The sequence below is a fragment of the Hemiscyllium ocellatum genome, chromosome 21 (assembly GCF_020745735.1).
Source record: "Hemiscyllium ocellatum isolate sHemOce1 chromosome 21, sHemOce1.pat.X.cur, whole genome shotgun sequence".
NCBI classification, from domain to species: domain Eukaryota; kingdom Metazoa; phylum Chordata; class Chondrichthyes; order Orectolobiformes; family Hemiscylliidae; genus Hemiscyllium; species Hemiscyllium ocellatum.
This window is the reverse complement of record NC_083421.1, coordinates 51,205,002-51,230,974: the sequence shown is the minus strand read 5'-3', so window position 1 is coordinate 51,230,974 and position 25,973 is coordinate 51,205,002. Positions and strand designations below refer to the sequence as shown.

The 25,973-nt window shown below is 39.9% G+C and overlaps 1 protein-coding gene across 3 annotated transcripts in view; it reads left to right on the top strand.

The window, feature by feature from the left end:
• The window catches only part of phf19 (PHD finger protein 19), a 46,981-nt gene that overhangs the window by 15,568 nt on the left and 5,440 nt on the right, over window positions 1-25,973 (top strand). For all 3 annotated transcript variants that reach the window (XM_060841093.1, XM_060841095.1, XM_060841094.1), the window contains exons 4-12: window positions 48-143; window positions 3,952-4,052; window positions 7,587-7,735; window positions 10,252-10,347; window positions 11,750-11,818; window positions 14,068-14,191; window positions 16,736-16,803; window positions 21,538-21,714; window positions 21,942-22,044. In XM_060841093.1, the coding sequence (XP_060697076.1) occupies window positions 48-143; window positions 3,952-4,052; window positions 7,587-7,735; window positions 10,252-10,347; window positions 11,750-11,818; window positions 14,068-14,191; window positions 16,736-16,803; window positions 21,538-21,714; window positions 21,942-22,044 (983 nt within the window). The remainder of the gene's footprint in view (window positions 1-47; window positions 144-3,951; window positions 4,053-7,586; window positions 7,736-10,251; window positions 10,348-11,749; window positions 11,819-14,067; window positions 14,192-16,735; window positions 16,804-21,537; window positions 21,715-21,941; window positions 22,045-25,973) is intronic.

The window sequence follows — 25,973 nt, the reverse complement described above, 5'->3', positions numbered from 1 at the left end:
TTGTAAAACCAAAGATTTGCATTAAAAGGTCATTTTGTCTTAAACAGCTGGTGTTCCTGGAGAAGAGCCGAGGTGTAACATCTGCTCGGAGAAAGCATCTGCACCACCGAATGAAATATTGATTTGTGGCAAGTGCGGGCTAGGTAAGAGGTACTGTTAATAATCCCCTTTGAAAAAATCCAAGCCCAGCTAAAGATATGCCTGAAAGGTCATCAAAGAAATGTCATCATGGTAACCTGCTTTCCACAAGATGAATTTCTTATCATATCTAGTACTCCTAGGGTGGTGGTCGGGGATTAGCAGGGACACCAGAATAAGAAATATGGGCTGAGAAAGTGGCATGACGTGTGAACACTTAAAAGGGCACATCACTTCATTACCATGCACAACCAGGCAGAGGAAGTAACACAATGGGAGGAATTAAAACAAAACTGAAGCGAAAGATTATTTTAAATGTAATAAGACCAGAAAATACTACAAATATTCATCATGTTAGGCAACATCTGTGGTGAGAAAAGAATAAATGTATCAAATAAAGATGACCTTTGAATTCAAATTTGTTAAATGCATCCAGGAGGGATTCGTGAAACAATGTGTAGGTAGTCTATCTAGGGAATGAGATATATTAGATTAGGGTATGGGGTATGAGCCTGGCCAAGTGATCACCATTTTCTTGAGGGGGGGGGGGTGCAGTGATCATAAATTTTGAGACAATTATACAAAAGGATAAGACTGAACTTCTGGTGAAAGTGCAAAATTGGGGGAAGGCTAATTACAATAGTATTAGGCAAGAATTGGATTGGGAGGCTGTTTGAAGGTAAATCCTAAAAGACTCCTAAGGGAGTCTTTTGAAAGTCATTTGACCGGAGTTCAGTGTAAGCATGTGAGGAAATAAGATCAGGATAGCATGATTTGGGAATCTTGGATGATGGGAGATGTTATACAAAAACAGAAATTGCTACAAAAAAAAACACAGCAAGCCTCGCAGCATCTGAAGCAGAGTTAACGTTTCGGGTCCAGTGACCTTTCTTCAGAATTGATGTTAGTGAGGAAAAAGTTGGTATATATGCTGAAGATTATGTGGAGAGAGGGAGCGAGGAGTAAATGGTAGATAGAGATGGAGCCCAGAAAGACAGAGGGAAAAGTCAAAGGAATGGGTAACGGTCAACCTGGGAGAATCAGTAGCTGCTGATGGAGACCATTAGTGGCTGATGATGGATTGAGTGTGGTAGCAACCTATGAGGTGACAAATTCTGGTGTGTAGGGATTGGAGTAAGGACATGGAAAGAGGTGCTAAGGTGCTGCAATTATTGACTTGATATTGAGTCCTGAAGGCTGCGAATAGAAAATGATTTGCTGTTCTTCCAGTTTCTCTGAAGCACTGCAGTAAACCTGAGACAGATTTTGGCCAGGGAATACAGGGGTGTATTGCAGGCATCAGGAAGCTCAAGGTCATTTTTGCAGACAGAACATAGGTGTTCAGCAAAGCAATCACCTGTCTGTGCTTCATTTCACCAATGTAGAGGAGACCACATTGTGAGCAGCGAGTACAGTAGATTGGATTGAGTGGAGTGCAGGTGAATCAGGAGTTATATCTGGAGCCTTGGATCGTGTGGAGGGAGGATGTAAACGGACAGGTTTAGCACCTTCTGCGATTGAATGGGAAGATGCTTTAGGGGTGTGGGGAGGTGTTGAGAGTGGAGGAGGAGTGGTCCAAGGTGTTCCTGTGGAAAGCTGACAAGGGAGGAGAGGGGAATATTTGTCTGGTGGTGGCAGTCCACTGGAAGTTGTGGAAATGGTGGCTAATAATCCTTTGGATGTGAACACTGGAGGGATGGTAAGTGAGGATTTGGAGTCCCTATTGCTGTTGTGGGAGGGAAAAGAAGAAAAGAGATGTTAACTACATGGACTTACTAAAGCATTTGACAAGGTCCGGTATTGGTAGGCTGGTCCAGAAGATAAAGTTGCATGAGATCCGTGATGAGTTGGCACTTTCAATACAAATTGGCTTGGCTATAGAAGACAGAGGGTAGTTGTGGAGAGTTGTTTTTTTCTGACTGGAAGTCTATGATCAATGGTGTTCTGCAAGAATCAGTGCTGGGACCTGTGTTTGGAATATACATAAATGATTTGATGAAAATGTCAGTAGTCTCTGATTAGTAGTTTGAAAATGACAATAAAATTGATGGAGTTGTAGATAATGAGGAAGGATATCAAAGAATGCAGCAAGATATCGTTTAGCTTTAAAACTGGATGGAGAAATGGCAGATGGAATTTAATCGGGACAAGTGAGGTGATGCATTTTGGGGGGGGGGGTGTCAAATGCAAGAGAAAGCTATACAGTAAATGCCCGCACTTTTAGGAACTTTGATATACGGAGGGATCTTGGGACATAAGTCCAAAGCTTCCTGAAAGTGGCAACTCCAGTAAAGAAGATGTACAGCATGCTTATCTTCATCAGTCAGGGCATTGAGTATTAAAGTTTGCAAGTCATGTTGCAACAATATAAGACTTTGGTCAGACCACATTGGGAGTACTGTGCACTCTTTTGGTCACTGTGCTATAGGAAGGATGGAAAAGGTTTAAAAGAGGCTTACCAACATGTTGATTGTATTGGATATAAGGAGAGGTTGATTGTTTTCACTAGAGTGTTGGGAGCTAAGGGGCAACCTGATAGAAGTATATAAGATTATAAGGGACATAGGATGGATAGGTTTCAAGTGAGAGAGGGGAAGTTTAAAGACGGAAAGAGATGTGCGAGGCAAGTTTTTTTTCTACATAGGGTGTTGGTACTGGAACATGCTGCCAGGGGAGGTGACGGAGGCAAATGGAACAGTGAAGTTTAAGAGGCATTTAGACAGCCACATGAACAGGCAGGGATTAAAGGGATATGAACAATCCCAGCTTCTCCAGTCTTTTCAGTAACTGAGCATCATTATCCTTGGCTTGCTACGGACTGTCTTGTAATCTTTACATGACAGAATATTTTAACTAATTAAATGAATTAACTGAAAGCCCTTCATTTTTATGTCAAATATTCTGTTATTATGTGAAGATGACATATCAACCTTATCTGCAAATCTGATTCATTTGATTTTAAAAGTTTATTTAGAAAAGGATCTCATTTTCCACTGTTAAATTCATGTATTTCAGTGTTTCTGAATATGCTAGTGCAGAAACAAACTCTGGAATGCACTAACTATACTCTCAGGAGAATATTAAAGGAGGTTAAATGTCTTATTTCCAATTGAAAGCTAGTAAAATAGAAAGCTGATCATCAAAGTCATATGTGAAATGAGCTTGGGCACTTCAAACAATGCATGCGTAGGTGCACAGCTCAGAATTGCTTTTAATTCAGCATGAGATCAGTAATCTCACACTGTAAATTTTTATTGTATACCACACTGATACAGAATGGAACGTTCTTCTGTGGATAAGCTATCTTGTACAAATGAATTCTATCCTACAGCTACATCTCTGACTTGTGAGAGGGATTGATTTAGCTCAGTTAGTTGAATGGTGACTTGTTGTGTGGAGTAACACCAACAGCCTGGGTTCAACTCCTATGCTGGCTGAGGCTACTATAAAGGGTTCCCCTTCTCAACCTCTGGCTTTGCCTGAGGTGTGGTGATCTTCAGGTTAAACCACCACCAGTCAGCTCTCTCTTTCTAATGAGAGTGCAGCCGTATGGTCTGGTAAAAATATCATGTCTTTATCTTTAGCACAATTTTGACACTGGATCCCTGAAATTGAAAGATATTTAATTCTCAACAAAACACACCTCATCTTGATGAACACAAAATGTTCCCGTTTGTCTCCTAGTATCTTATGAACCTGGTTACTTGTTTCAATTACACTTTCATGTCTGGTACCAGAATGCAGATTATTTGTCACTTGCCATCTAATATAATTTAAGTTCAACTTGAATAGTAAATCTTTGTTTCTGTTTAGGTTACCATCAGCAATGCCACAATCCCAAAGTAGATAGCACAACAAATGCATCCACTTCACCTTGGTTTTGTCGGCAATGTATATTTGCATTGGCTGTCAGGGTAAGAGCCATTCTTGCTTAAGTAACTTGTGGGTTTGACATCTTGACAGTGCAATACTGTGTGTGTGCTATTAAAACTACAAATACATATTTATAAGATTATTCAGGTTGTCCAGCAGGTGAAAGAGTGCTGAAGGAAAGATAATAGTGATGATTTGTTAATATTTAGGATTTGGGAAAGAGTTTAAAACAATTATGCATTTATAAAACTCAAAAAGACAGGTCCAGACAAGAGGAATTAAATTATAGATCAACAAGAAGTATATAATAAATTGTTGGCCAAGAGTTATGGAGCTTGTATCCCAGTTGTTGGTGATTTTCAATGATCAGCAGTGCATGTGTGATGGATATATCAACCTTACAAAGACAACAACATGACACAGTTTATTGATATGCTCATCATAACACCCTCAATGAGGAACCTAAATTATGCTATATTACATCCTCAGGATGTTCTAAGACATTTCAGAGCTGATGAATTACTATTACTTGTCATAGTCACCATTGGTATTGAGGCTAACAGAGCAGCCATTACTGCACAGAAAGATCCCACAAAAGCAAGTGAAGTGAATGACTTTTTCAGGCTCATTTAAAATGAGGAAGGATGTTGGACAAGAGAACTTTCTATTGCTTTGAATTCTGAAAAACAACAGAAATTCTCTTTTCTCTACCTGATTATTGATGGTTCTCAGTGTGAATGCTATTGTTGGTATTAGAAGTGACCAGGACAAAATCTGAATATTTAACCCTGAAACACAATACTTGCCCCCACATCTGGTATTATGCCAGGATGTACAGTGTGCAAAACTAATTCTTAGGAATTTCAAGTGTTTAAGCAACTTTGCTGTGATGTTTAGGTTTTTTTTGTGTGAGTAACAGTTCTCCATTGAAATTGTGCACCACAATTTGTGTGATTTTCATCAAAAGGCAACCATATACTGTGTAATGTACATAAATTATTCTGTTGTAAAGATGTGCTTTTTATACTACAAAGTCTAATTGTTTTGAATAGGTATTATCTGATATCTGAGGGAATTTGCTGTTAGATGTATAGAATCCCTACAGTGTGGAAAGAGGCCATTTGACCCATGTCTGCACCGAAGAGAATGCCACTCAGACCCAGCCCCCGACCCTATTCCCAAACTTTGCATTTACCATGGTTAATCCACCCAGCCTGCATATCTCCCCGGATAGTAAGGGCAATTTAGCATGGCAATCCATGCTCTGTGAGAGGAAACTGGAGCACCCAGCAGAAACCCACAGACATGGCCACTGTGCTGCCTATATCCTGAGTTCAAATAGGGCCGAATTGCCATTCCTTTGTCCATGCTTTTTATTAAATTGTTTTATTTGTGGTTTAGTTTTCTGTCCATTCAGTTGTAATTCTGTTTGCCGAGCTGGGAATTTGTGTTGCAGACGTTTCTAGGTGACATTCTCAGTGCGTGGGAGCACTTTTGTGATCTTTCCTCCGGCATTTGTAGTGGTTTGAATCTGCCGCTTCCGGTTGTCAGTTCCAGCTGTCCGTTGCAGTGGTCGGTATATTGGGTCCAGGTCGATGTGCTTATTGATTGAATCTGTGGATGAGTGCCATGCCTCTAGGAATTCCCTGGCTGTTCTCTGTTTGGCTTGTCCTATAATAGTAGTGTTGTCCCAGTCGAATTCATGTTGCATGTCATCTGCGTGTGTGGCTACTAAGGATAGCTGGTTGTGTCGTTTTGTGGCTAGTTGGTATTCATTGATGCGGATCGTTAGCTGTCTTCCTGTTTGTCCTATGTAGTGTTTTGTGCAGTCCTTGCATGGGATTTTGTACACTACATTGGTTTTGCTCGTGCTGGGTATCGGGTCCTTCGTTCTGGTGAGTTGTTGTCTGGGATTGGCTGTTGGTTTGTGTGCTGTTATGAGTCCTAGTGGTCGCAGTAGTCTGGCTGTCAGTTCGGAAGTGCTCTTGATGTATGGGAGTGTGGCCAGTCCTTTGGGTTGTGGCATGTCCTTGTTCTGTTGTCTTTCCCTTAGGCATCTGTTGATGAAATTGTGCGGGTATCCATTTTTGGCGAATACATTGTAGAGGTGTTCTTCTTCCTCTTTTTGCAGTTCTGGTGTACTGCAGTGTGTTGTGGCCCTTTTGAACAGTGTCTTGATGCAACTTCTTTTGTGTGTGTTGGGGTGGTGGCTTTCGTAGTTCAGGACTTGGTCTGTGTGTGTGGCTTTCCTGTATACCTTTGTGCTGAATTCTATCGACAAAACCCTAGCCAGAGAAACAATAGCCAAGCTGCTGGACATACAGAACAGACAACAGGACGTTGAACATATCAACAAAGACGGCATACTCAAACTACTGGGCCTGTGCCTCACAACACACTTCACATTCAACAACCAAATGTATGAATAAATCAACGGTACACCCATGGGCTCACCCATCTCTGGACTCATGGCAGAAGCAGTAATGCAAAGATTAGAACAAACAGTCTTACCACAAATTCAACCCAAATTCTGGGTCAGATATGTGGATAACACCTATGTAATCATTAAAAACACAGAAATAGAGACCACACACCGGATCATCAATGCCACACTCACAGGAATCTGATTCACGAGAGAGGAAGAAAAGGATAACCAACTCCCATTCCTAGACGGGATGGTACAAGAACACCTAATGGAGAATTCAGCACAAAGGTATACAGGAAAGCCACATACACAGACCAAGTCCTGAACTACGAAAGCCACCACCCCAACACACACAAAAGAAGTTGCATCAAGACACTATTCAAAAAGGCCACAACACACTGCAGTACACCAGAACTGCAAAAAGAGGAAGAAGAACACCTCTACAATGTATTCGCCAAAAATGGATACCTGCACAATTTCATCAACAGATGCCTAAGGGAAAGACAATGGAACGAGGACATGCTGCAACCTAAAGGACTAACCACACTCCCATACATCAAGAGCATTTCCAAACTGACAGCCAGACTACTGTGACCACTAGGACTCATAACAGCACACAAACCAACAGCCACTCCCAGACAACAACTCACCAGAACGAAGGACCCGATACCCAGCATGAGCAAAACCAATGTAGTGTACAAACTCCCATGCAAGGACTGCACAAAACACTACATAGGACAAACAGGAAGACAGCTAACGATCCGCATCAATGAACACCAACTAGCCACGAAACGACACTGCCAGCTATCCTTAGTAGCCACACACGCAGATGACAAACAACATGAATTCGACTGGGACAGCACTACTATTATAGGACAAGCCAAACAGAACAGCCAGGGAATTCCTAGAGGCATGGCACTCACCCACAGATTCAATCAATAAGCACATCAACCTGGACCCAATATACCGAAATAAAAGACAATGAAGAAAGATAGTAGCACGTTTTGGGTTGGCAGTAAGGGAGCAATAATGTACGCTCTCCTCCTACTGAGTGCTAATGTTGTGCACAGCTTCTAGTGGGGTTGTAACAAATGAGATGCAATTGATGCCTAAATGGTAACACTGGATTTTTTTTGTCTCCTTATAACAGAAAGGAGGTGCTTTGAAAAAGGGACCACTTGCTAAAGCTTTGCAGAGTGTGAAAAGAGTTTTGCCATACAGCATGGATGAACTTAACTGGGATTCTCTGCATAGAACCAACCTACAGCAATGTTACTGTTACTGTGGGGGACCTGGAGAGTAAGATTTGCACTATAGACTTTTTTAAAATTCCAGACATCCCAAATTTTATTTCGTTTATCTTTCACCTCTGGTGCTCCTTCCTATTCCTTGACTGATTGCTTGGGGACATCCAGTGAGACTGGAACAGGAAGACTTGTCTTCAGGTCTTTTGACTATCCCTTTTTCCTTTTGGTAGAACTCATTTATTACATTTCAAGAATTCTTATTAAACTGAAACAATAGAATCTCTGTCATGTGGAAACAGGCCACTCAGCCCAACAAGTCCACGCTGACCTTTTCAAGAGTATCTCTCCCAGACCCATTCCCCTAACCCTATATTTTCCCATGGCTAATGCACCTGTGGGCAATTGAGCATGGCCAATCCACCTTTCACATCTTTGGACTGTAGAAGAAAATCAGAGCACCGGGCAGAAACCCAAACAGACAAGAAGAACGTATAAACTTCATATAGACAGTCACCCGAGGCTGGCACTGAACCCGGGTCCTTGGTGCTGTGAGCCAGCAGTGCTAAACACTGAGCCACTTTGCCACCCCGTTGTGAATTAAATGAACCACTAGCCAAGTTTGACTCTAAAAGAGCTACAAATCACTGCTAAATGAATTCTGTATCCGTTGCCTATAAGGAAAGCAACTTGAGTATTTCTTATTCCATTGCCCTTGCATAGTTAGGCCTAAAGAATATTTCTTTTCTGAAGGAATATCCATGGCGAGTACTCCCTCACATAGGCTAAAAGGAATATGACTACTAAGGGGAAATGAAAAGTTTGTTCTTGGGGAGAGGAAGGGAGAACGGATTACCTTTTTAAGAAATCTCATTATTTATATAATGCCCAAGAAAGGTTTGATTGTATTTTTAAATTCAAATTGTTAATCATAGTTGTGGGAGTATGACAAGGTCTGTGGTACTGGTAGCTCATGATCACTTCAGAAATCAGTCCTTGGTTCCTCAGTCACTATATATTTCAGTTCTGCAAATCATCGTTGTCTGTATTCTTTCTTTTCTTTCTCTCTGTCTGTCTCTCTCTGTCTTTCACTCTCTCACTGTCTCTCTCTGTCTGCTTTTTGGGCCACCTCAGATGTGCTGATGCTGCATTCACCTGAGATTATCACATGATAGCCATCAGTGAACTGAACCATCAGATTAGCTTCGATTGGCTGCATGTCCTCTTCTTTATTTCTATCTTCCACATCAGATTAGTCAGTGACAGGCCTTATAGTTCTGAATATATACATTCATAAGTCATAAGTGTTAAATTCACAAGACCTCTTTGACTGAGTAACTGATCAGAGCTCACCCCATAGGAATCAAAAGCAAAAACTTGCATTCATTACCACTTATTGCTCCAAAATAGCACCTTTATACATAATAAAGAAAATGATTGGATAATAAAGGGCATTAAATGTAGTTTCACCTTGTTTCAGCACTCAGCTTTTCCAAATTGAAAGACTGACAGACCAGTTTGATCCTGTATCATATGGTGCTTTGACATTTTAACGATTCTTTATTTGTGTGAAGGATTCAGTGAATCATCTTTCCACATCAATCTTCTGTTATATTAGTATGGTGAACCTGGACCAAGTGGGCAAAGACGCTGAGCCACAGACCAGGTGGTGCCAGATTCTTTTTGTAATTTCTGTTGGATTAGCTACTGAGGTGCAACACTTGGCCGTGGTTTAGAGAATTAAAGCCAGTTAATTAGGGATCACATCCCTAAATGTCACCCCATGCTTGCTGCTGGAAAGATCTCCTAGAGTGTGATGATATTGGGTGACAGGATTGGCCTCAGCCATGATGTCATCGATGGTCTGCCACACTTTGATTCATTTGCAAAGAATAACCATTTGGTTGAAGTACTGGAGGGATGCCATCACCATGGAAATATATCCAAGGAGTGTCTTCATAAGGAAAGGCAGGAGATTTAGGGATGAGACTGAGGATATGCAGTTCATTCTTGCAAGTCCCAATATCATTAATTTTTGAACAATCAGTGCCAGGAAAATCTTAATGTGATCTTTCTGCAAGAAAATCTCCTTTGAACTTTTACGTTTTTATTACATAATCTTCGGCTGTTTACTTGCCAGAAATTGCTGTAACTGACCATTTTTTTTTAGATTAGACTTACAGTGTGGAAACAGGCCCTTCGGCCCAACAAGTCCACACCGACCCGCCGAAGCGAAACCCACCCATACCCCTACATTTATCCCTTACCTAACACTACGGGCAATTTAGCATGGCCAATTCACCTGACCCGCACATCTTTGGACTGTGGGAGGAAACCGGAGCACCCGGAGGAAACCCACGCAGACACGGGGAGAACGTGCAAACTCCACACAGTCAGTCACCTGAGTCGGGAATTGAACCCGGGTCTCAGGTGCTGTGAGGCAGCAGTGCTAACCACTGTGCCACCGTCCATGTGTGGTATTAGCCAGGAAAGGTTAAAATGTGTTATATTGTAAATGTGTTGGTACTTCATTTTGAGGTAAATGTGATTCCTCTTATCTGTTAACACCAGGTGGTACCTGAAGATGCTTCAGTGCTGCAGATGTAAGCAGTGGTTCCATGAAGCCTGTACCCAGTGTCTGAATGAAGCCATGATGTTTGGAGACAGGTTAGTTCACTTCATTCATTTTTCTAACATAATGATAAATGACAAATCTCAAACTGGGTTGGGAGAAAGTATTTGTAGAGTGTTATACTTTCACTCACTGCCACACCATGTTTATTAAGATTGACCTTTGACTTCACTATTTCCTTATAAAATGGAATGCATTCTTCTGCTGAGCAACTGTTGGCATCAGTGCTGACAATACACTCATGAGATTGATGCATCCATATTTACTTAAAGGTCACAAACCTCGCTTGTTTTTCTCTTTTCTTGTTGCTACTTTCTTTATAAATTAATAAACAAAATATTTATTTCGGTACATACTTAATAAAAAGGGGTATCGTCCCCACACCTATTTTGTGAGACACAGACTATGGCTGGAACAAAGCACTTCAACGAGGATTTTGCCCAGGACATACCGTGATGCTGCAATGTCTGGGGTACAGAGGCTAAACCAGCAATATGTTTGCAACCACCTGGCATCAGATCTAAAATAATCTAACCAATAACAGGCTCTGCCTTCTATGTACAATCGCTGCCACATCACAGTGATTGGAGCAGCGCTACATGACCTTGTTGCTGGGCAGTATTAGCTCCTTTTGTGATTGACTGTAAAATATGTTAACTTTATAATGCCCTGCCCCTTGGAAGTCCGTGAAAGATCTCTTGAAGGTTAGTTAAGACATATTGTGGATCTTGTGTTGTGATCATATATTATCCTCTTCACACCTTAATTTGCACATCTTTTTCTCTTTTACCACAATTAATAACTCTGTCTTTTGTGTTGGGCTTCTACACCATTTGCTTCCTTGTTCCTCCTCCACCTGTCAGAAGAGTATAGTAAACGCATTTTCCACTTCTGAGAAGTCCAATCAGACCGAAATTTTCCCTCTCCACAGATACTGCCAGACTGTTGAGTTTCTCCAGCATTCTGTGTTTGTTTCAGATTTCCAGCAGCCACAGTATTTTGCTTTTATATGTCAAATATTTTGTTAGAGTCTATGAGAAACATAAATTCAGTGAAATGATAGCTAATCTCCTACCCCTTATATATTTTCCTAACACAACTTGATGGCCTTCATCCTGTGCTTAAATTGAAAAGGAGCAGTCAAATGAACTTCCTTTTCTTGATGCCATAGTTGAGAAATCCGTCATTGAGTATGCTACTAATATCAATTGCAACCTTCATAAATCAGTAAATGCATTGGGATTCCTACAGTTCCATGTGTTACAAGATTGGCTTTATCAGCAACTTCATAAATAAGGTACATCAAAATTATCTGTGGGAAAGTGGCTAACCTGATCAGACTTTTTTTGTTTCATATATTGTGAAAATGTCATGAACAGGCCTAAAGTGCAATGTGTCTTATTAAAATGACTGCATTTTCTGTTCTCCTGTTTTCAGATTTTATTTGTTTGTCTGCTCAGTGTGCAATAAAGGACCCGAATATATAAAGCGCCTACCCCTTAGATGGTAAGTAGTGAAAAGCTAATCACCATTGCCTTGCTGTTTCATTAGAAAGAGACAACTGGTAGTGGTTTACCATGAGGGTTATCACACCTCCATTGATGGGAGAGGTTGAGATAGAGAATTCTTCTTGGTAACTTCAGCCCAGGTGGGAATTGAACCCACACTGGTGTTACTGTGTAATCATAGACCAGCTATTGAGCTAACTGAGCTAACAAATCCCAGCAAGTAATGCAAAGGTATTTTGAAAGAATTATTTGTCTCTTGGTGTTTCCCACTACCTGGAATGTGTTTGAACACCCATTCATATGTGAAAGATAATCCCCAAAGAGCATAAAGACAGACATAATCATACATCAAGCAACTGTATTGAGATTGATGATGCTGAAGGCTGTAACAATGCTATGTGTGAACTATCCATTTACGTAAAGCAGAAGTAATTGGGGACAATTTGCATGCTGTAGTTGTACACAATGAATTAATGGTATGATCAGAGGTACAACCAAAGGAACTCCACTGTATTTTTTTCTTGGTTAATGTTCCCTGTTTAATTAGCTTTTATTAATATTATATGACTGTATAAAAAATATGTTTGGCTTTTAGTATGGAGTATTGTTAGAAAGGCTATTAAATGGGAAATTGAGTTTTACAATGAGTTAGCATCTTTTACTCGAACTTGAAGTTGTTTGGAATAAACGTCTCTTTTTCCTTACTGTTCTAGTGTCAGCTAAATTTGCTAACCTTAGCTCACTTCTGAATAGGCACAGCTCAACTACAAAACCACACAGAGCACCAATTGACAGTAAATCAGCAGTCTCGTGCAGTGCCAGAATGAAATTCATGTGTGAGGAATGTAAATTCACAGTAGTGGATTTTGGAAGTTCTGTGCTTAGGCTGACTCACAATATCAATTCAAAGTAAAAGAGTACTCTGATCTAAATTATGTCATACGTGCCCAGAAATGGGGGAAACAAAATTGTTTCAATTAACGTAAAAATTCACCCATCTAAAATAAAAGTAAGGAGCAGGTAAAAATCTTCTCTAAAATGAAGGTTATTTACAAAAATGAATTATGGGTTTCCAATGCAGGTGATGGGTGCTCTGTTAAGTGACTATCATAATCCATCTGCACATGTACAGTTATACCGTCATCTCATGCCTTTTAATAGGGGGTGGGGCGAGTGGGAGAAGCTGCCTTTTAGCGAAGTTCTGAATAAGTCAATCTGACCACAACCAGTTCACTCTGGTAAAACCAGATTGAACATGAAGATGAGGCAGAGGTGGAGGTGATTGTCCATCTTGAACCATGATGCAAAATCAATAATAAACTAAGACAATTCATTCAAGGATAATGGAAAACATTGAACAAAAATAGGAATGTTTTCCTTCTGAGAAGATCAGGGCAGGCTTGCTGATATAGATAATTATGCAGCTACCATAATACTGTATTCTCACTAGAAAGAAGGTAGTTCGATGCAGTAAGTCACCATTAAGCCATGAAATTATTATAAAGACATTATCAATGTTTTTAAAGTTACCTTTGTTGATTCCCCTTCCTCTGAGATGGCCACTGATGGGCAACAGAGATATTTCAGTGTAATGAAATCTTCTTGATGCATATCACGTTCTACATCAATTTCTTCTCAAAGCTGCATGACTTGTAGCAACTCTGTCCTATAAAAATTATGGCTTTATTGTTGCTAAAAGCCATTTCATAAATCTGTTGCCTACATTTAGGTTTTGAACTTTGCTGCTGGTCATGATATTCATTATGATCAATATACAGACCTCAATATTTCATAGGGGCGTTGTCAAATAGAAATTGTTGGCTACCCACAGCAACTACATTTTAGCCATGTATTGCACACACAATACAGGCAAATGTACCACAGGTGTATATTTGCACAAACACATTTTATCGTTCACTGCAAAATGTTGCAATCTTTTGTGGTCAACAATATTTGAAATTCAAGTTTGAATTTTTCTGGCCCAGTCCATCCCTGTGCAGCTTCTAGGTTTTTGTTGTTGCAAATGGTATCCTGGTGATGGCTGAGAACATTTAAATGGACAAAGAGACACACCAGACACCCCACACTCTCCCTTCGTTTGGAGAGACAAATGAAAGTGCAGTAAATCCAGATGCCACATGCAGAAAGCTTCAACTGCCCCATTTCCATATCTGCACTGTCAGTAAATGATAAGGATATTTGGAAGCACTTAGTTCTTTTATTAAAATCTTGTCCTTTTGTTTTTAGGGTAGATGTCGTGCACCTTGTTTTGTACAATTTAGGGGTCCGTGGGAAAAAGAAATACTTTGATTTTGAAGAGGAAATATTAATATTTATTAATCAAAACTGGTTGAGCCTCCAGCTTGGAAAGGTAGGTCTGCATGTTACTCTAGAGTTGTTGTATAGTTCAGCACTCTCCTGCTCTGACAGAGGTACAAATAATATTCTACATCAAAGAACTTTTCTAACATTAAAACTGGCTTGTCTCGAGCAATATTAGGAGAACTATTTGAAGCCTGTTGATGAGTGTTAAGTAATGAATCTCAGTGCTGGTACCTGTCATTTGAAACCAACTCATTTCAGGCTCTTAGACCTTAGAATGAAATTGTGAAATCAGAAGAACTATTATTCAAAAAGGTGATCAAACGTGAGATTCAATATAAAATTCAGACTCTGCAGAAACAATCATACTTGCCAGTACTTTTTAAAATACAGTCAGGGGTTATGACTTGGTTTCAGTAATTATAGAAAAGGCATTGAGAGCATTAATGAAGTTCTTAGTTTTATGATTACAAGTGTTTCATTGCTTTAAGAAACCTCATAATGGTTGTCTTAGGACATTTTCAGTCAGGCAACCAACCTTTTGCCTCAGTATGCATCCCTCCAAATGGAACAACTGACCAGATCTCCACTGGACTTTGCCCTGGTTTTATCTGTGGGTGGGAATCAGGCTGGGGGCATGTAGAGTTAAAAAAAAAAAGCATCAGCAAATCATGCAGTCCCCAAGTTTTATTTCTGTTCTCCTTGAACTGGGAGAGTATGAGAGTTGTGGTGATAAAATGTTCCCAATTCACTTAAACTACCAAACCTGGTGCATAAAGATGAAGCTCTGAATATCTTGGATACTGAAATCAATTCGAAGATTGTGAATTTTTAAATTTGCAATTAAATAAAAGGTAAAGTCACCATAGTCCTATCAGACCATGGGGCTGCTCTCTCATTAGAGAGAGAGAATTAGTGGTGGTTTAACTTGAGGGTTACCATGCCTCAGCCGGGGGTGAGAGGTTGAGAGGAGAGTCCTTCATAACAACCTCATCTGGTGCAGAAATTGAATCCACGTTGTTGACATCACTGCATTGCAAACCAGCCATCCTGCTGTAAGGGGTACAATAGAATAAAAAGGCTTGATTTTAGCTCCTCCTAAATAGTTGGGTTTTGAAAGAGTTAAAAAATCAGACAAATAAAAAATAAATTCAAGAATAACAAAGTTCTGCTCACTTGGTGAAAAACCTGCAATAGAAATACATTCAACTTCATTCAAGTTATTGTATTATTCCCTTTGGCCGCAGATGACCATTTTGCAATGTTATTTAAAATTGTTTATTTAAATAGCGGATAACTTAAATTATTTGGCAACAAAGAGAAAAATCACTTTGAATTGTCAAGTATAGAAGTTACTATAATAATTAAACTATACAGTGGGTTTTGTGAAAGGAGTGGTGAATGATGAAGTTAAAACCAAGCTCTGAAGCAGTTAATTAAAACAAACCTAATGTTGATATGAATGGCCAGAAAAATGGAGTACCTGACATTTTAGTTGTTTTGAAATGCTTCTGGTTACAATGCCACAGTTGAGGTTCATTTGAGTTCAGTTCTGATGACTGTGTTACAAAGAAAATTCATTTAAAGATACAATGAAAGGCAACAAAGATGACTCCCAAGTACAAAGGGAATGGGTTATGAGGGAAGGGAAAGTGAAATCCAGGCCGAATGTATTGGCACAAAGGATGGGTGGGAGGGTGAACTGTGAAGAGGATACATAGATGTTGTGATTTGGATAAACTCAGTGAGTGGAAAAATACTAGCAGATGCAGTACAATGTGGACAAATATGAGTTATGCACCCAGAGAGTGGTCTGCCAGTGGAATCTCCTGCATAGAAAGCAGTCAAGGCCAAAACATTGTATGATTTCAGAGAATTAAATATAGCACTTGGTGCTAAAGGGTTAAAAGGATATAGGGGAGAAGCCAGATCAAACTGTTGATATGGATGATTAGTGATGATCATAATGAATAGTAGCGCAAATGCAAAGGGCTGAATGGCCTACTTATGCTCATATTTTCTATGTTTCTGGGGGTAGACAGTATCGAGTCATATACTTAATTCAAACACCACAAGCTCCCAACATCACTGATTACTTGGGCCACATGTTAAAAAAATTATAATGTGTGTATATATACACCAGCTGTCACCCACTTGTCCTATAATTAACATATAACCATCACCTTTTTCCTAGTTCCATTTGGTCTCTGCCATTCCTGACAGATCTTACTTGATGTTAACAATAGTTTTCTTTTGGAATGTGATTCTTTGTATTCCAACCTAAAATGAAATTTAATCTTAATCATCAGCATTGAATTGAATTTTCCAGCTCTTGGTTAGCTCATGTACTCAGCATGCTGGGTGAGAGCGATATATTCATCTCACTTGAGTAAGTGAGGAAACTGTTGAGACAAAATGAGTGTGGTTAATAATTCTGTTGTCAAGTGTGGCCCAAAAACATTTCTGTGTTAGTTCTGCAGCATTTTTTTAAAAAAAGATCAATAAAATTCCATTTACAGATTAAACTCTCTGGAGATGTTGTTGAAATATTGCAGTGTTTCAGTGCTGAATAAACACTGTTACTTCTCTTTAGCTGACAGAAACAACAGTGCTCGAACGAAAACAGCATCTCCTCAATGCTTTAAACAGCTACAAAAGCCGGTAAGACTTTATCTGTGCTTCATGTGTAACACTTAACACAATTGCAAATGCCCATCTATATTTTATTAATTTGATTAATGAGAGACTTAATCATGAAAAGGCCACGTGCAGTTCATTAAACTACTGCATGTCAATCTTGTGTCTTGAGAGTTCCTGTGATAAAGTAGTAGTGATTCTACCTCTGAGCCAAGAAGCCTGGGTTTAAGTCCCACCTGCTCCAGAGATATTTAGTAGCAACTCTGAACAAGTTGTTTAAAAAAATTACCTAAGTATGAATCCTGCTCCATCTCCCAACTGCAGTACTGTACATGTAAATGTTAAAAATCATTTTTGCTTTTCATGAAGAACATTAGTTTACAACATATCTATACGAACATATTTTATTAAGAACTTTGCAGTTTCTGTCCACATATTTCATTCATCTCATTTTTCATGATGTTTTTTGCCTTAACATAAGATAGATTCATATAATGGCTGGGATGTAAAATGAGACTATTAAGTGCGTTGTGTCTGCAATGGCTTTGTGCAGGAGTCACATTTCCACATTCTTCACCCAGAGCCCTGCTGTCATTATTTTTCTCTGGATGATTGTTCAATTCTCCAGCACATGCTGAAGCAGTATATTCCAAATCCAAACCATGCACTCTGTAAAAAGTTTTTCCTTATTTTGACATGCCTTTTCTCTTTCCACTCACCTTAAGTTGGTGTCCTCTGATTCTGGATGCTTTCTGCATATCTAGCTTGTTCATATCCTCTATGATTTTGAACATCTCTATCAAATCTCCTCCTTTTAAACTTTTCTTCTCCCGAACTGAAGATCTTCATACTTAGAACCATTCTTGTAAATATTTTCTGCACTCACCCTAATGTCCACTAATTTTTTCCTAGAATGTGACACGCAAAGCTGGGCACAGTATCGAAATTGAAGTTGAACCAGTGTTTTATACAGATTTATCATAGCCACCTAGCTCCTGTACTCCACACCCCTATTAATAAAGTTCAGAATTCCATATACTTTATGAACTGCTTTCTTAAACTTTTCTGTCACTTTCATTAATTTGTGCATTTATAACCTTGGTCCACATGCTTCTGAATCCTCTTTAGAATTGTACTCTTTATATGTTAGGGTCCCCTCGTTCTTCCTATTAAAATGAATCACTTCACACTTATTTACATTAAATTTCATTTGCCTGTAAATGCCACCAGCCTGTGTATAATCAGTTGTAACATTGAATGTTAATATGGCATTTTCGAACATAAACTGGTCCTCTAATACAGTGTTTGCTTGCTGTAACCACTAAATGGTGCTGTAGCTCTACTGTCCTCTGGCATTATTTACTTTGTGAATAGGTAGTAGAACAGACATAAGACATTCAGACATGTGAATGTTGGTATTACTGCATGAAGCACAGGTCTGGCCCATTCCCCCAAGCTTGTGCCTTAGTCATCTTCTGAGCCATTTTCTATGTCATCTGAAGGTCAAAGATGGACTGTGTCCACAGGGACACCAGGTACAAAGCTCTAGGCAAGCAGAAGAAGACGAATGTACCCAACACTGCTCTCCCCTGATGATCACCTTTGTGTGTGGCTGCATCAAGCTGAGTGTAGATCCTAGGGAAACAAACACCAAGTGTCACTACCTATTGAAGTTCTACCTGTCTCCGGTGTTGTGACAGATGGATCTGGCCTCAGTGCTGTGGAGGGCGCTGTAGTTGGACTGTTCCATATCATCTGCCCCTTGTGAAAAAACTTGCAAAGAGAAACACCCTTCATAACAGGTCCATCAGGAAGTGGGCAGCATGTAGCATCTTTGAGATTCTGCTGGGAAAAGGAGCGGTTAGGTGCTGTTGTGGGTTCCTGAAGCAGGCTGTCAAGGTCATCCAGCAGAATGCCTCAATGCCAGAAGTTTCCAGCAGACACCAAGATGTACCTTAGCTGTGGTGAGAAGGGCACAGCCTGTGAGATCCTTCATGCACATCTGGTCTCTGTGCACCACTGCACACTGCATGACAGGTTGTGGGAGGTAGAGACTTTCACACATCTCATTCTTGAACATGCCTTTGCAAAGAAGGTCTGGAAAGAGATGCAGTGTGTTTGTCGAGGATTTTCTTGAGCAGCTCCATGACACAGAAGTCGTGGTCCAGTACATGCACTGAGACAAACGTGAACTGTGCCTGGAGGACCATCAACTTGATGAATGATACTCTTGGTCTGCCTGAATCTTGTTGGTTTTCCAATCTAAAGAGTTGGTCTCGATTGAGTGTTGTAGACTGGCCCATTCCAGTGTCCAGGACTACATGCTGAGGGACACACTGAAGCCTGGGTAGCTGTCACCAAGGTGCAATGGGGGAAGATCACCGTCTAAGGTCTTTCTGCCAAAGTATAATGAGAATCTGTTCAGTTTTCAGACCTTCTCCTTGCCTCAAAATGATTGTAAATAAGGTCTAGAATGAATAGGAAATGCCTTTTGATTTTTGCAACTGCTGGAATGTCAAATTCCAATGTTTGTTTTCTCATTTGTATGCAAAGACTGTACCGAACTGCTTTAGTACCAGTGTATGTACATAAAGATTTTTTTAATGAATGAAGTATATTTTTGCAATAAAAAAATTCAAACATGTAACAGTTGGCATTGGGTTGATAGGGTGCAGTAATGGAAAAGAAGCTGAGCGCTGTTTTGCTGTGCACTGGGGGGAGAATGACTGTGTTGCTGGAGAAAATAGAGAACTTAGCTGAAACCTGCATGAATACATAAAACAATAACATTTTATAAATTACTTTTTAAAAGCAGATTTTCTATTTATGTAATGTATTATTTTGGTTAAACATTAATAATTATGAAATGAATGTTCGTGTAATGCTCTGTTTTTGCTGACATCTGGAGTCACAGTAATTTTCAGACGTTAAAATAGGGTCACATCAGCAAATAATTTGGGAAGTACTGACACAGGGTTACAAATCAAAGTAGCAAAATATTTAAATGCACCCTAGTGTTGAGAAAGGGTCAGTTGAATTGAACTTGCTTAATTAAGTGCAACCAGTTCCCTATGTTGTGCAGTCTATCACACGGCTGCTTATGCATCGCATCATAATGGAGAGTTAAGACTTCTGTCTGTAATGGTATCCTTCTTCTATTTGAGGCATTCAAGATGCTTTGGATGATTATTTGAATAGAAATAATGTGCAAAGATATGGGAGAAAGCAGGAGATTGGCACTGAGTAATGATAATTATTTGATGAGCTGGTGCAGGAATAGTGGGCTGAATGGCTGTAACAATCCTGTAATTCTGCTGTCATTCATGATTGTACAATATAAAGAAAAAACACACTTCTGCTGGTGGGACAACTTTTGAATATTCAATTAATCACATAAATACTAGAACATTCGATTAGAAAAATGATCAGTTAACACAGACCTAATTAGTTAATGTTTCTGTCTTTCATATTTAGAATGTATTGTTGTAATACAATCAAATTTACCAGAGTGAGGAGAAAATAAGTTTAAAGACAATTCTGAATCAAAGCCTTTGCTGAGTTTTATTATGTTATACCTCACTGATTGATGTGAGGATATGAATTTGAAGGATTAAATTAAATCCCAGAAAATATCTCCATGTCACATAAATGATTACGGAACTTTAAGATGGCAACTAAAACCTTCATTCTGACTCACAATTACTAAACCCATCCCTTGAGATGTGGAAGTGTTTGGCAAGGCTAATCCCAATATAAAAGCAAAATATTGCAAATGCTGGAAACCTGAAATAAAAACGAAGTGCTAGAGAAGCTCAGCAGGTCTGTGGAAGGAGTGACAGAGTTAGTGTTTCTAATCCGTTATGACTCCTCTTCAGAACCAGATTCTTCACTTCAAGAGCTTCAGTTCTGAAAAACAATTGTATCAGACTTGAAATATTAACTCTGTCTCCCTCTGCACAGATGCTGCCATACCTGCTGGGTTTGTCATTATTTCAGGCTATTGCTAATCCCTGGTTAATTTTGGAACACTTCTCTCCCCTTCATGCAAAGTAAAGAACAAATATGCTATTTAAAAATGAAGGGAATGTTTCACTAAGAAGCCTCCTTCACTGACAGTTTAGAATTTAAATTGCTAGAGGTCATTTTTGCAATTAATGTCTGGTGTTAGAAGAGAGATTGTTCACTTTGTGTGGCTTAATCCAAAACCCAGCTTCTGAACTTGTGCATATTATAAAATTGAGTTCATCCTCACTTAGAAGTACTGTATCACATATTGGTTGGCTTCATGCTTTCACTTAGTGAGATGTTGACTGTGGAAAGGTATCAGTTCAAAGCTGGGAGTCTATTGCCTTGTCACCTGGGCTTCTGTAGTGGAAATCAATAGAGAGACACTGTCATCAGTGTAGGGACAAGCCTACAGACTGCATTCGCAATCAGAGGTAGAATAGTGGCATAGCGAGAGGGAAGAAAGATAAATGACTGTTGACAAGAAGTTTCACATTGATTGTATTCAAAGACTGAATTTTCGTTCTATTGTATGTTCACTAATAAACATCTGGATCATTCTCTTGCAAAGAATTTCATGAAGTTTATTCATGTGAGAAACACCATCATTTTTACATTGCTATAACTTGCCACGAACACTCGAGGACTTAAAGTTGAAAGTATGTTAATGTTAGGATGTCTATTGGAGTCTAAACTAAAGGGAATCCCCAGGTTGACAAGAGGGCTTTAACGTATTAACCTTTTGTGTTAAAGGTTTATCTGTGGTAAAGAAATTAAAAAGAAAAAATGTATTTTCCGTCTCCGTACTCGAGTACCTCCAGTTCCTCCGAATATTATTTTGCCAGAGAATATTGGCCAGTTGACTGATAGTGCTTCCAACGAGATCAAGAGAAGGGGGAAGAATATGTTGGTGTTTGCACCTAAGTATGGGTGAGTACAGAGAATGTTTACAGACTAACTATGCTGTAGGTACATGATTTCGAATAAATATGTTAGATTGCTGAAAAATCATGATTGGAGTAAATGTCCAATGGCTTTAGTCATGATAATATAATAACTGTTGAGACTGACCTCAGTTTATTATAGCCAGTACCTGATAGGATGGTTGCATCTAGTATTTACTTGCCTTTGACTCAGTCTTGTTTGCGGTGTTACAGTCCCCTACCAGAAGTGCCTCAACCTCGCAGGCGGAGGCTTCCGTTGAAGTGGGGGATGAAATGCAAGAAGTCAAACTGGTTTCTGCAGGATGCTGTTCCAGAGGTTAGTTACATTCTGTCTTGCTTCAGCTAAGAATGGAAAAACCCGTCTGTATGAAAGCCAATAATTGTAACCAGTAAATCAGTTTATTCTGTTGCAAAACCCTGGATGCAGTGTGGAAATGTAGGTGGCACAAACAACATGGAGTCTTTCACCATCCTTTCTCAGTTATCTCATGGTTAATGTCAGTCCCTTGGTGAGGGTGCAGAGAAGAATTACTAGAAATTTACCAGGAATGTAGAACTTCAGATATGTCAAGAGAAACTGAGATTACAGCATGAAAGGCTGAGGGGAGATTTAATGGACCTGTTTATAATTATGTGAGGTTTTGGTAAAGATGAAGAAAACAATTTGATTGGAGATTAACTTAGCCAACAGATTGGTTTCACAAAAAGGCTTGAGATTTATTGTCTGAAAGGGAATCAGATATTATTTGAAAATATTCAGAGCTCTGGGGGAAGGAGCAGGGGTTAGTCTTTGCAAGAAAAGACTCACCAAGGGCCCTTTGATAACACCTTTCAATAATAGAAAGTAGGAACAGGAGTAGGCCATTCAGCCATTTGAGCCTGCTGCACCATTCATTATGAGCATGGCTGATCATTCAACACAACAGTATGTTCCTGCTTTCCCCCATATGCTTTAATCCCTTTAGCCTCAAGTGCTAGGAAAGGTTTAGAAGGATATGCTGGCAAATGGGACTAGATTAATTTGGGACGTCTGGTTAGCATGAACAAGTTGGACCGAAGGGTTTATTTCTGTGCTGTACAACTCTATGATTCTATATCTAACTCCTTGAAATCATAGTTTTGGCCTCAACTGAGTGAACTGTGACCTTGATCATCTAGAAGAACGAGAACAGCAGCTGCATAGGAACACCACCACCTCCAAGTTCCCATCCAAGCTACATGCCCTTTTGGCTTGGAAATATATTGCCATATCTGCAATGTCAGATGGTTGAAATCCTGGAACTCTGTCCCCAGTGGAACTGTACCGACACTAAATGGACTGCAACATTTCAGCAGCTAGCCACTGCCATGTCAAGGGCAACTGGGGATGAAATATTGGCCTTGACAATGTTACAATACAAAGGTGAACCTTTTCTGTTCAGCTAAACACCCAGAAAAGTTGGCCTTGCCTCCTAATCTGTTAAAATATGAGTGACAGAGAGTTCCCAAATTCCACTATTTCAAGAAAGTAATATCAATTTATTTTCTTACTCTAAAAGTGAACATGAACCAAAAAAATCTATTCACAAATCTAAGCCCCACTTCCCTTAATTGTTTACTCTCAGACTCCAAGTCCATAACAATATGCTGTTTCAATAAGACACTTATTAAAATTAAATTAGCTTAATCTCATAGTCCTTGTCTTCTCCACTATCTTCAGTTTTCTAGCTGCTGATCTCCTTGGATCGTCTTCTTTACTAGTATTGCGAATAGGCTTTATATGAAAACTTTTGATAGAGAGTGTTTTCTAATTTCTTTAAGAGCAAGATGTTAGATGAGCAATTAGTTCTCCAGCAGTTTCTCTCTCTACAGCAGTTGCTCTCTGACGAATTTTCAAATTGTCCATATTCTTATATCCCCCAACATCGGATCATCTCATTTTAGATTAGATTCCCTACAGTATTGAAACAGGCCCTTCGGCCCAACACGTCTACACCGACCCTCCGAAGAGTAACCCACCCAGATCCATTTCCCTCTGACTAATGCACCTAACACTATGGCAATTTAGCATGGCCAATTCACCTGACCTGCACATCTTTGTGACTTTGGGAGGATACCGGAGCACCTGGAGGAAACCCATGCAGACACGGGGAGAATGTGCAAACTGTACACAGAATCGAACCTGGGTCCCTGGTGCTGTGAGGCAGCAGTGCTAACCACTGAGCCACCGTGCCACCCATTGGTTCGATGTTGGCAAAATAGTAAACTCAAACTTGATTAGGTTTTAATATCCTGTGGAATAATTTAAACTGGTTAAATTCGAATTGTCGTCAAAACAGCAATCAATACTCAGGTATTCATTTCACTGCGAAAGGTTGCATATTTTCAATTTTCCAGTACAGTCTGGTATTGCCATTCAGTCATATGCACAGATGCTTGTAATCTCTAAGTTCAGAACAGCATTCTCTCACTCTTAAAGGTCCAGTACACGCCTTCATAACAACAGTGATGCTCAGATCACCTGAACAAGTAAAGCAAATCAAAGGGCCAGATGGCACATCCTCTATACTGGACTGTGTGGTTTAACTTCTTTTAGCATTTTGGCAAATTGTATTCTCTGTGCTCTTGCAGAAAGTGCATTCCCTAAATTTATTTACAAAAGGATGTTGTTGTACAATGCTGGCAGGCAGACAGCAGAAAGCACGCTGGGCTTTAGTGCAAAAGAGTGGTTGCCATAAGTTAGTCTGTGATCTATGATGAGCTGATGGTTGATTGTACCTCTCTGTGCTGTAGCCTGAGGTAATCCTTGGCTCCTTCCATACCTAACCCTGCTGTGGAGAAATTTAAAGGGGAGAACGCAGTGACTTCAGTATTTTACAGAAATGGTGTGAGCAAAGTCAAAGGAAGTCTGACAAAAGTCAGGGACTCCGAGTTCCCCACTTGCATTGGGTCAGTCCACCTTCCACTCAGTTTCCAGCTTAATAAGCGCCTTGGAATTGGGAAACAGCCAGTGATCAGTAAGAGGGAGGAATGAGGCCGGAAATCTGGATGGGGGAAGACCACAGTTACCTGAGTGGGGCCACTCCTGCTTCTCTTCCCCTTAACCAAGTGTTCCAAAAACCCATTTTACTTTGGGAAGATGGTAGGTCCCTGCTTTGTTTTACTGCCGAGTTTCCTGATTCCCTGGAAATCCATGCAGCACAAGACGATGTCATACTTGCCTCTAATTGCACTGTATGACCAAATTTAAAAATATTAATAAATCTGTGGCCTTTCCATTGTGGGATAGTTTGATACCCAATATTCACCCAAAGTATTGGTTGTGTGTTGGGGTTGTGCAACTTGGTTCTCAAACTTTGACCATTTTTTTCCCTGTCTGTCACCGGGGCTTGGATCAAGGATACGGAGTAAAGTAGTTCCAGAAGCCGTGGGAGCCCATTTGCAACATAGCACTGAAAGTGCCCATGAAACCAAAGAACTGTGGTTTCTGTAAATCAGAAACAAAAACAAAAATTGCTGGAAAAAAAGTCAGCAGGTCTGGCAGCATCTTTGGAGAGAAGGCAGAGTTAAGGTTTCAGATCCACTGACCTGTCTTCACAACTCTCTGAAGAAGGGTCACTGGACCTGAAACATTGGCTCTGCTTTCTCTCCACAGATGCTGCCTGACCTCCTGAGTTTTTCCAGTAATTTCTGAAGGCAGCAGTGACTGTGTCACTAGAACCAGTGTTCTGATTAAAGCACTTCGTTTATGAGAGTTAACGACAATATCCTTGATATGACAAAGTGATGGCAACAATAATTGACTTTATTGTAAATGTACATGGGAGTTCTTCTGAAGCTAGTTCGTAGTTTGACTTTGGCCATTGCAAAAAGCAAGAACAGGAAGGTGTATTGTGGGGCACCCTATATTCTCCTCATGATTATATGATGGAATGAATAGATGTCGATGATCAGACATGAATGTCTGAAACTCTACATTCCCTTTGTTTTAGGGAATGCATTGATGGCTTGAGCTTGACTTGCTGATAGTGGGATTGTCTCTGCCTCTGACTGTATTACCAGATTTGACCCCATAATGAGGAGAAAAGACCAGAGAGTGTGCAATGTAGGGAGGTGGACAGAGGGGTCAGAAGGAGCATACTGACCAATATTACCAATTTATGCCAAATGACCACCTTCCCTGCTGTAAATTCAATCAAGTCTACTAGAAAGACTGCATCCTTTGGTTGATGTTAAACTGAGGCCCTGTCTGTTAGGCGAAGTGGA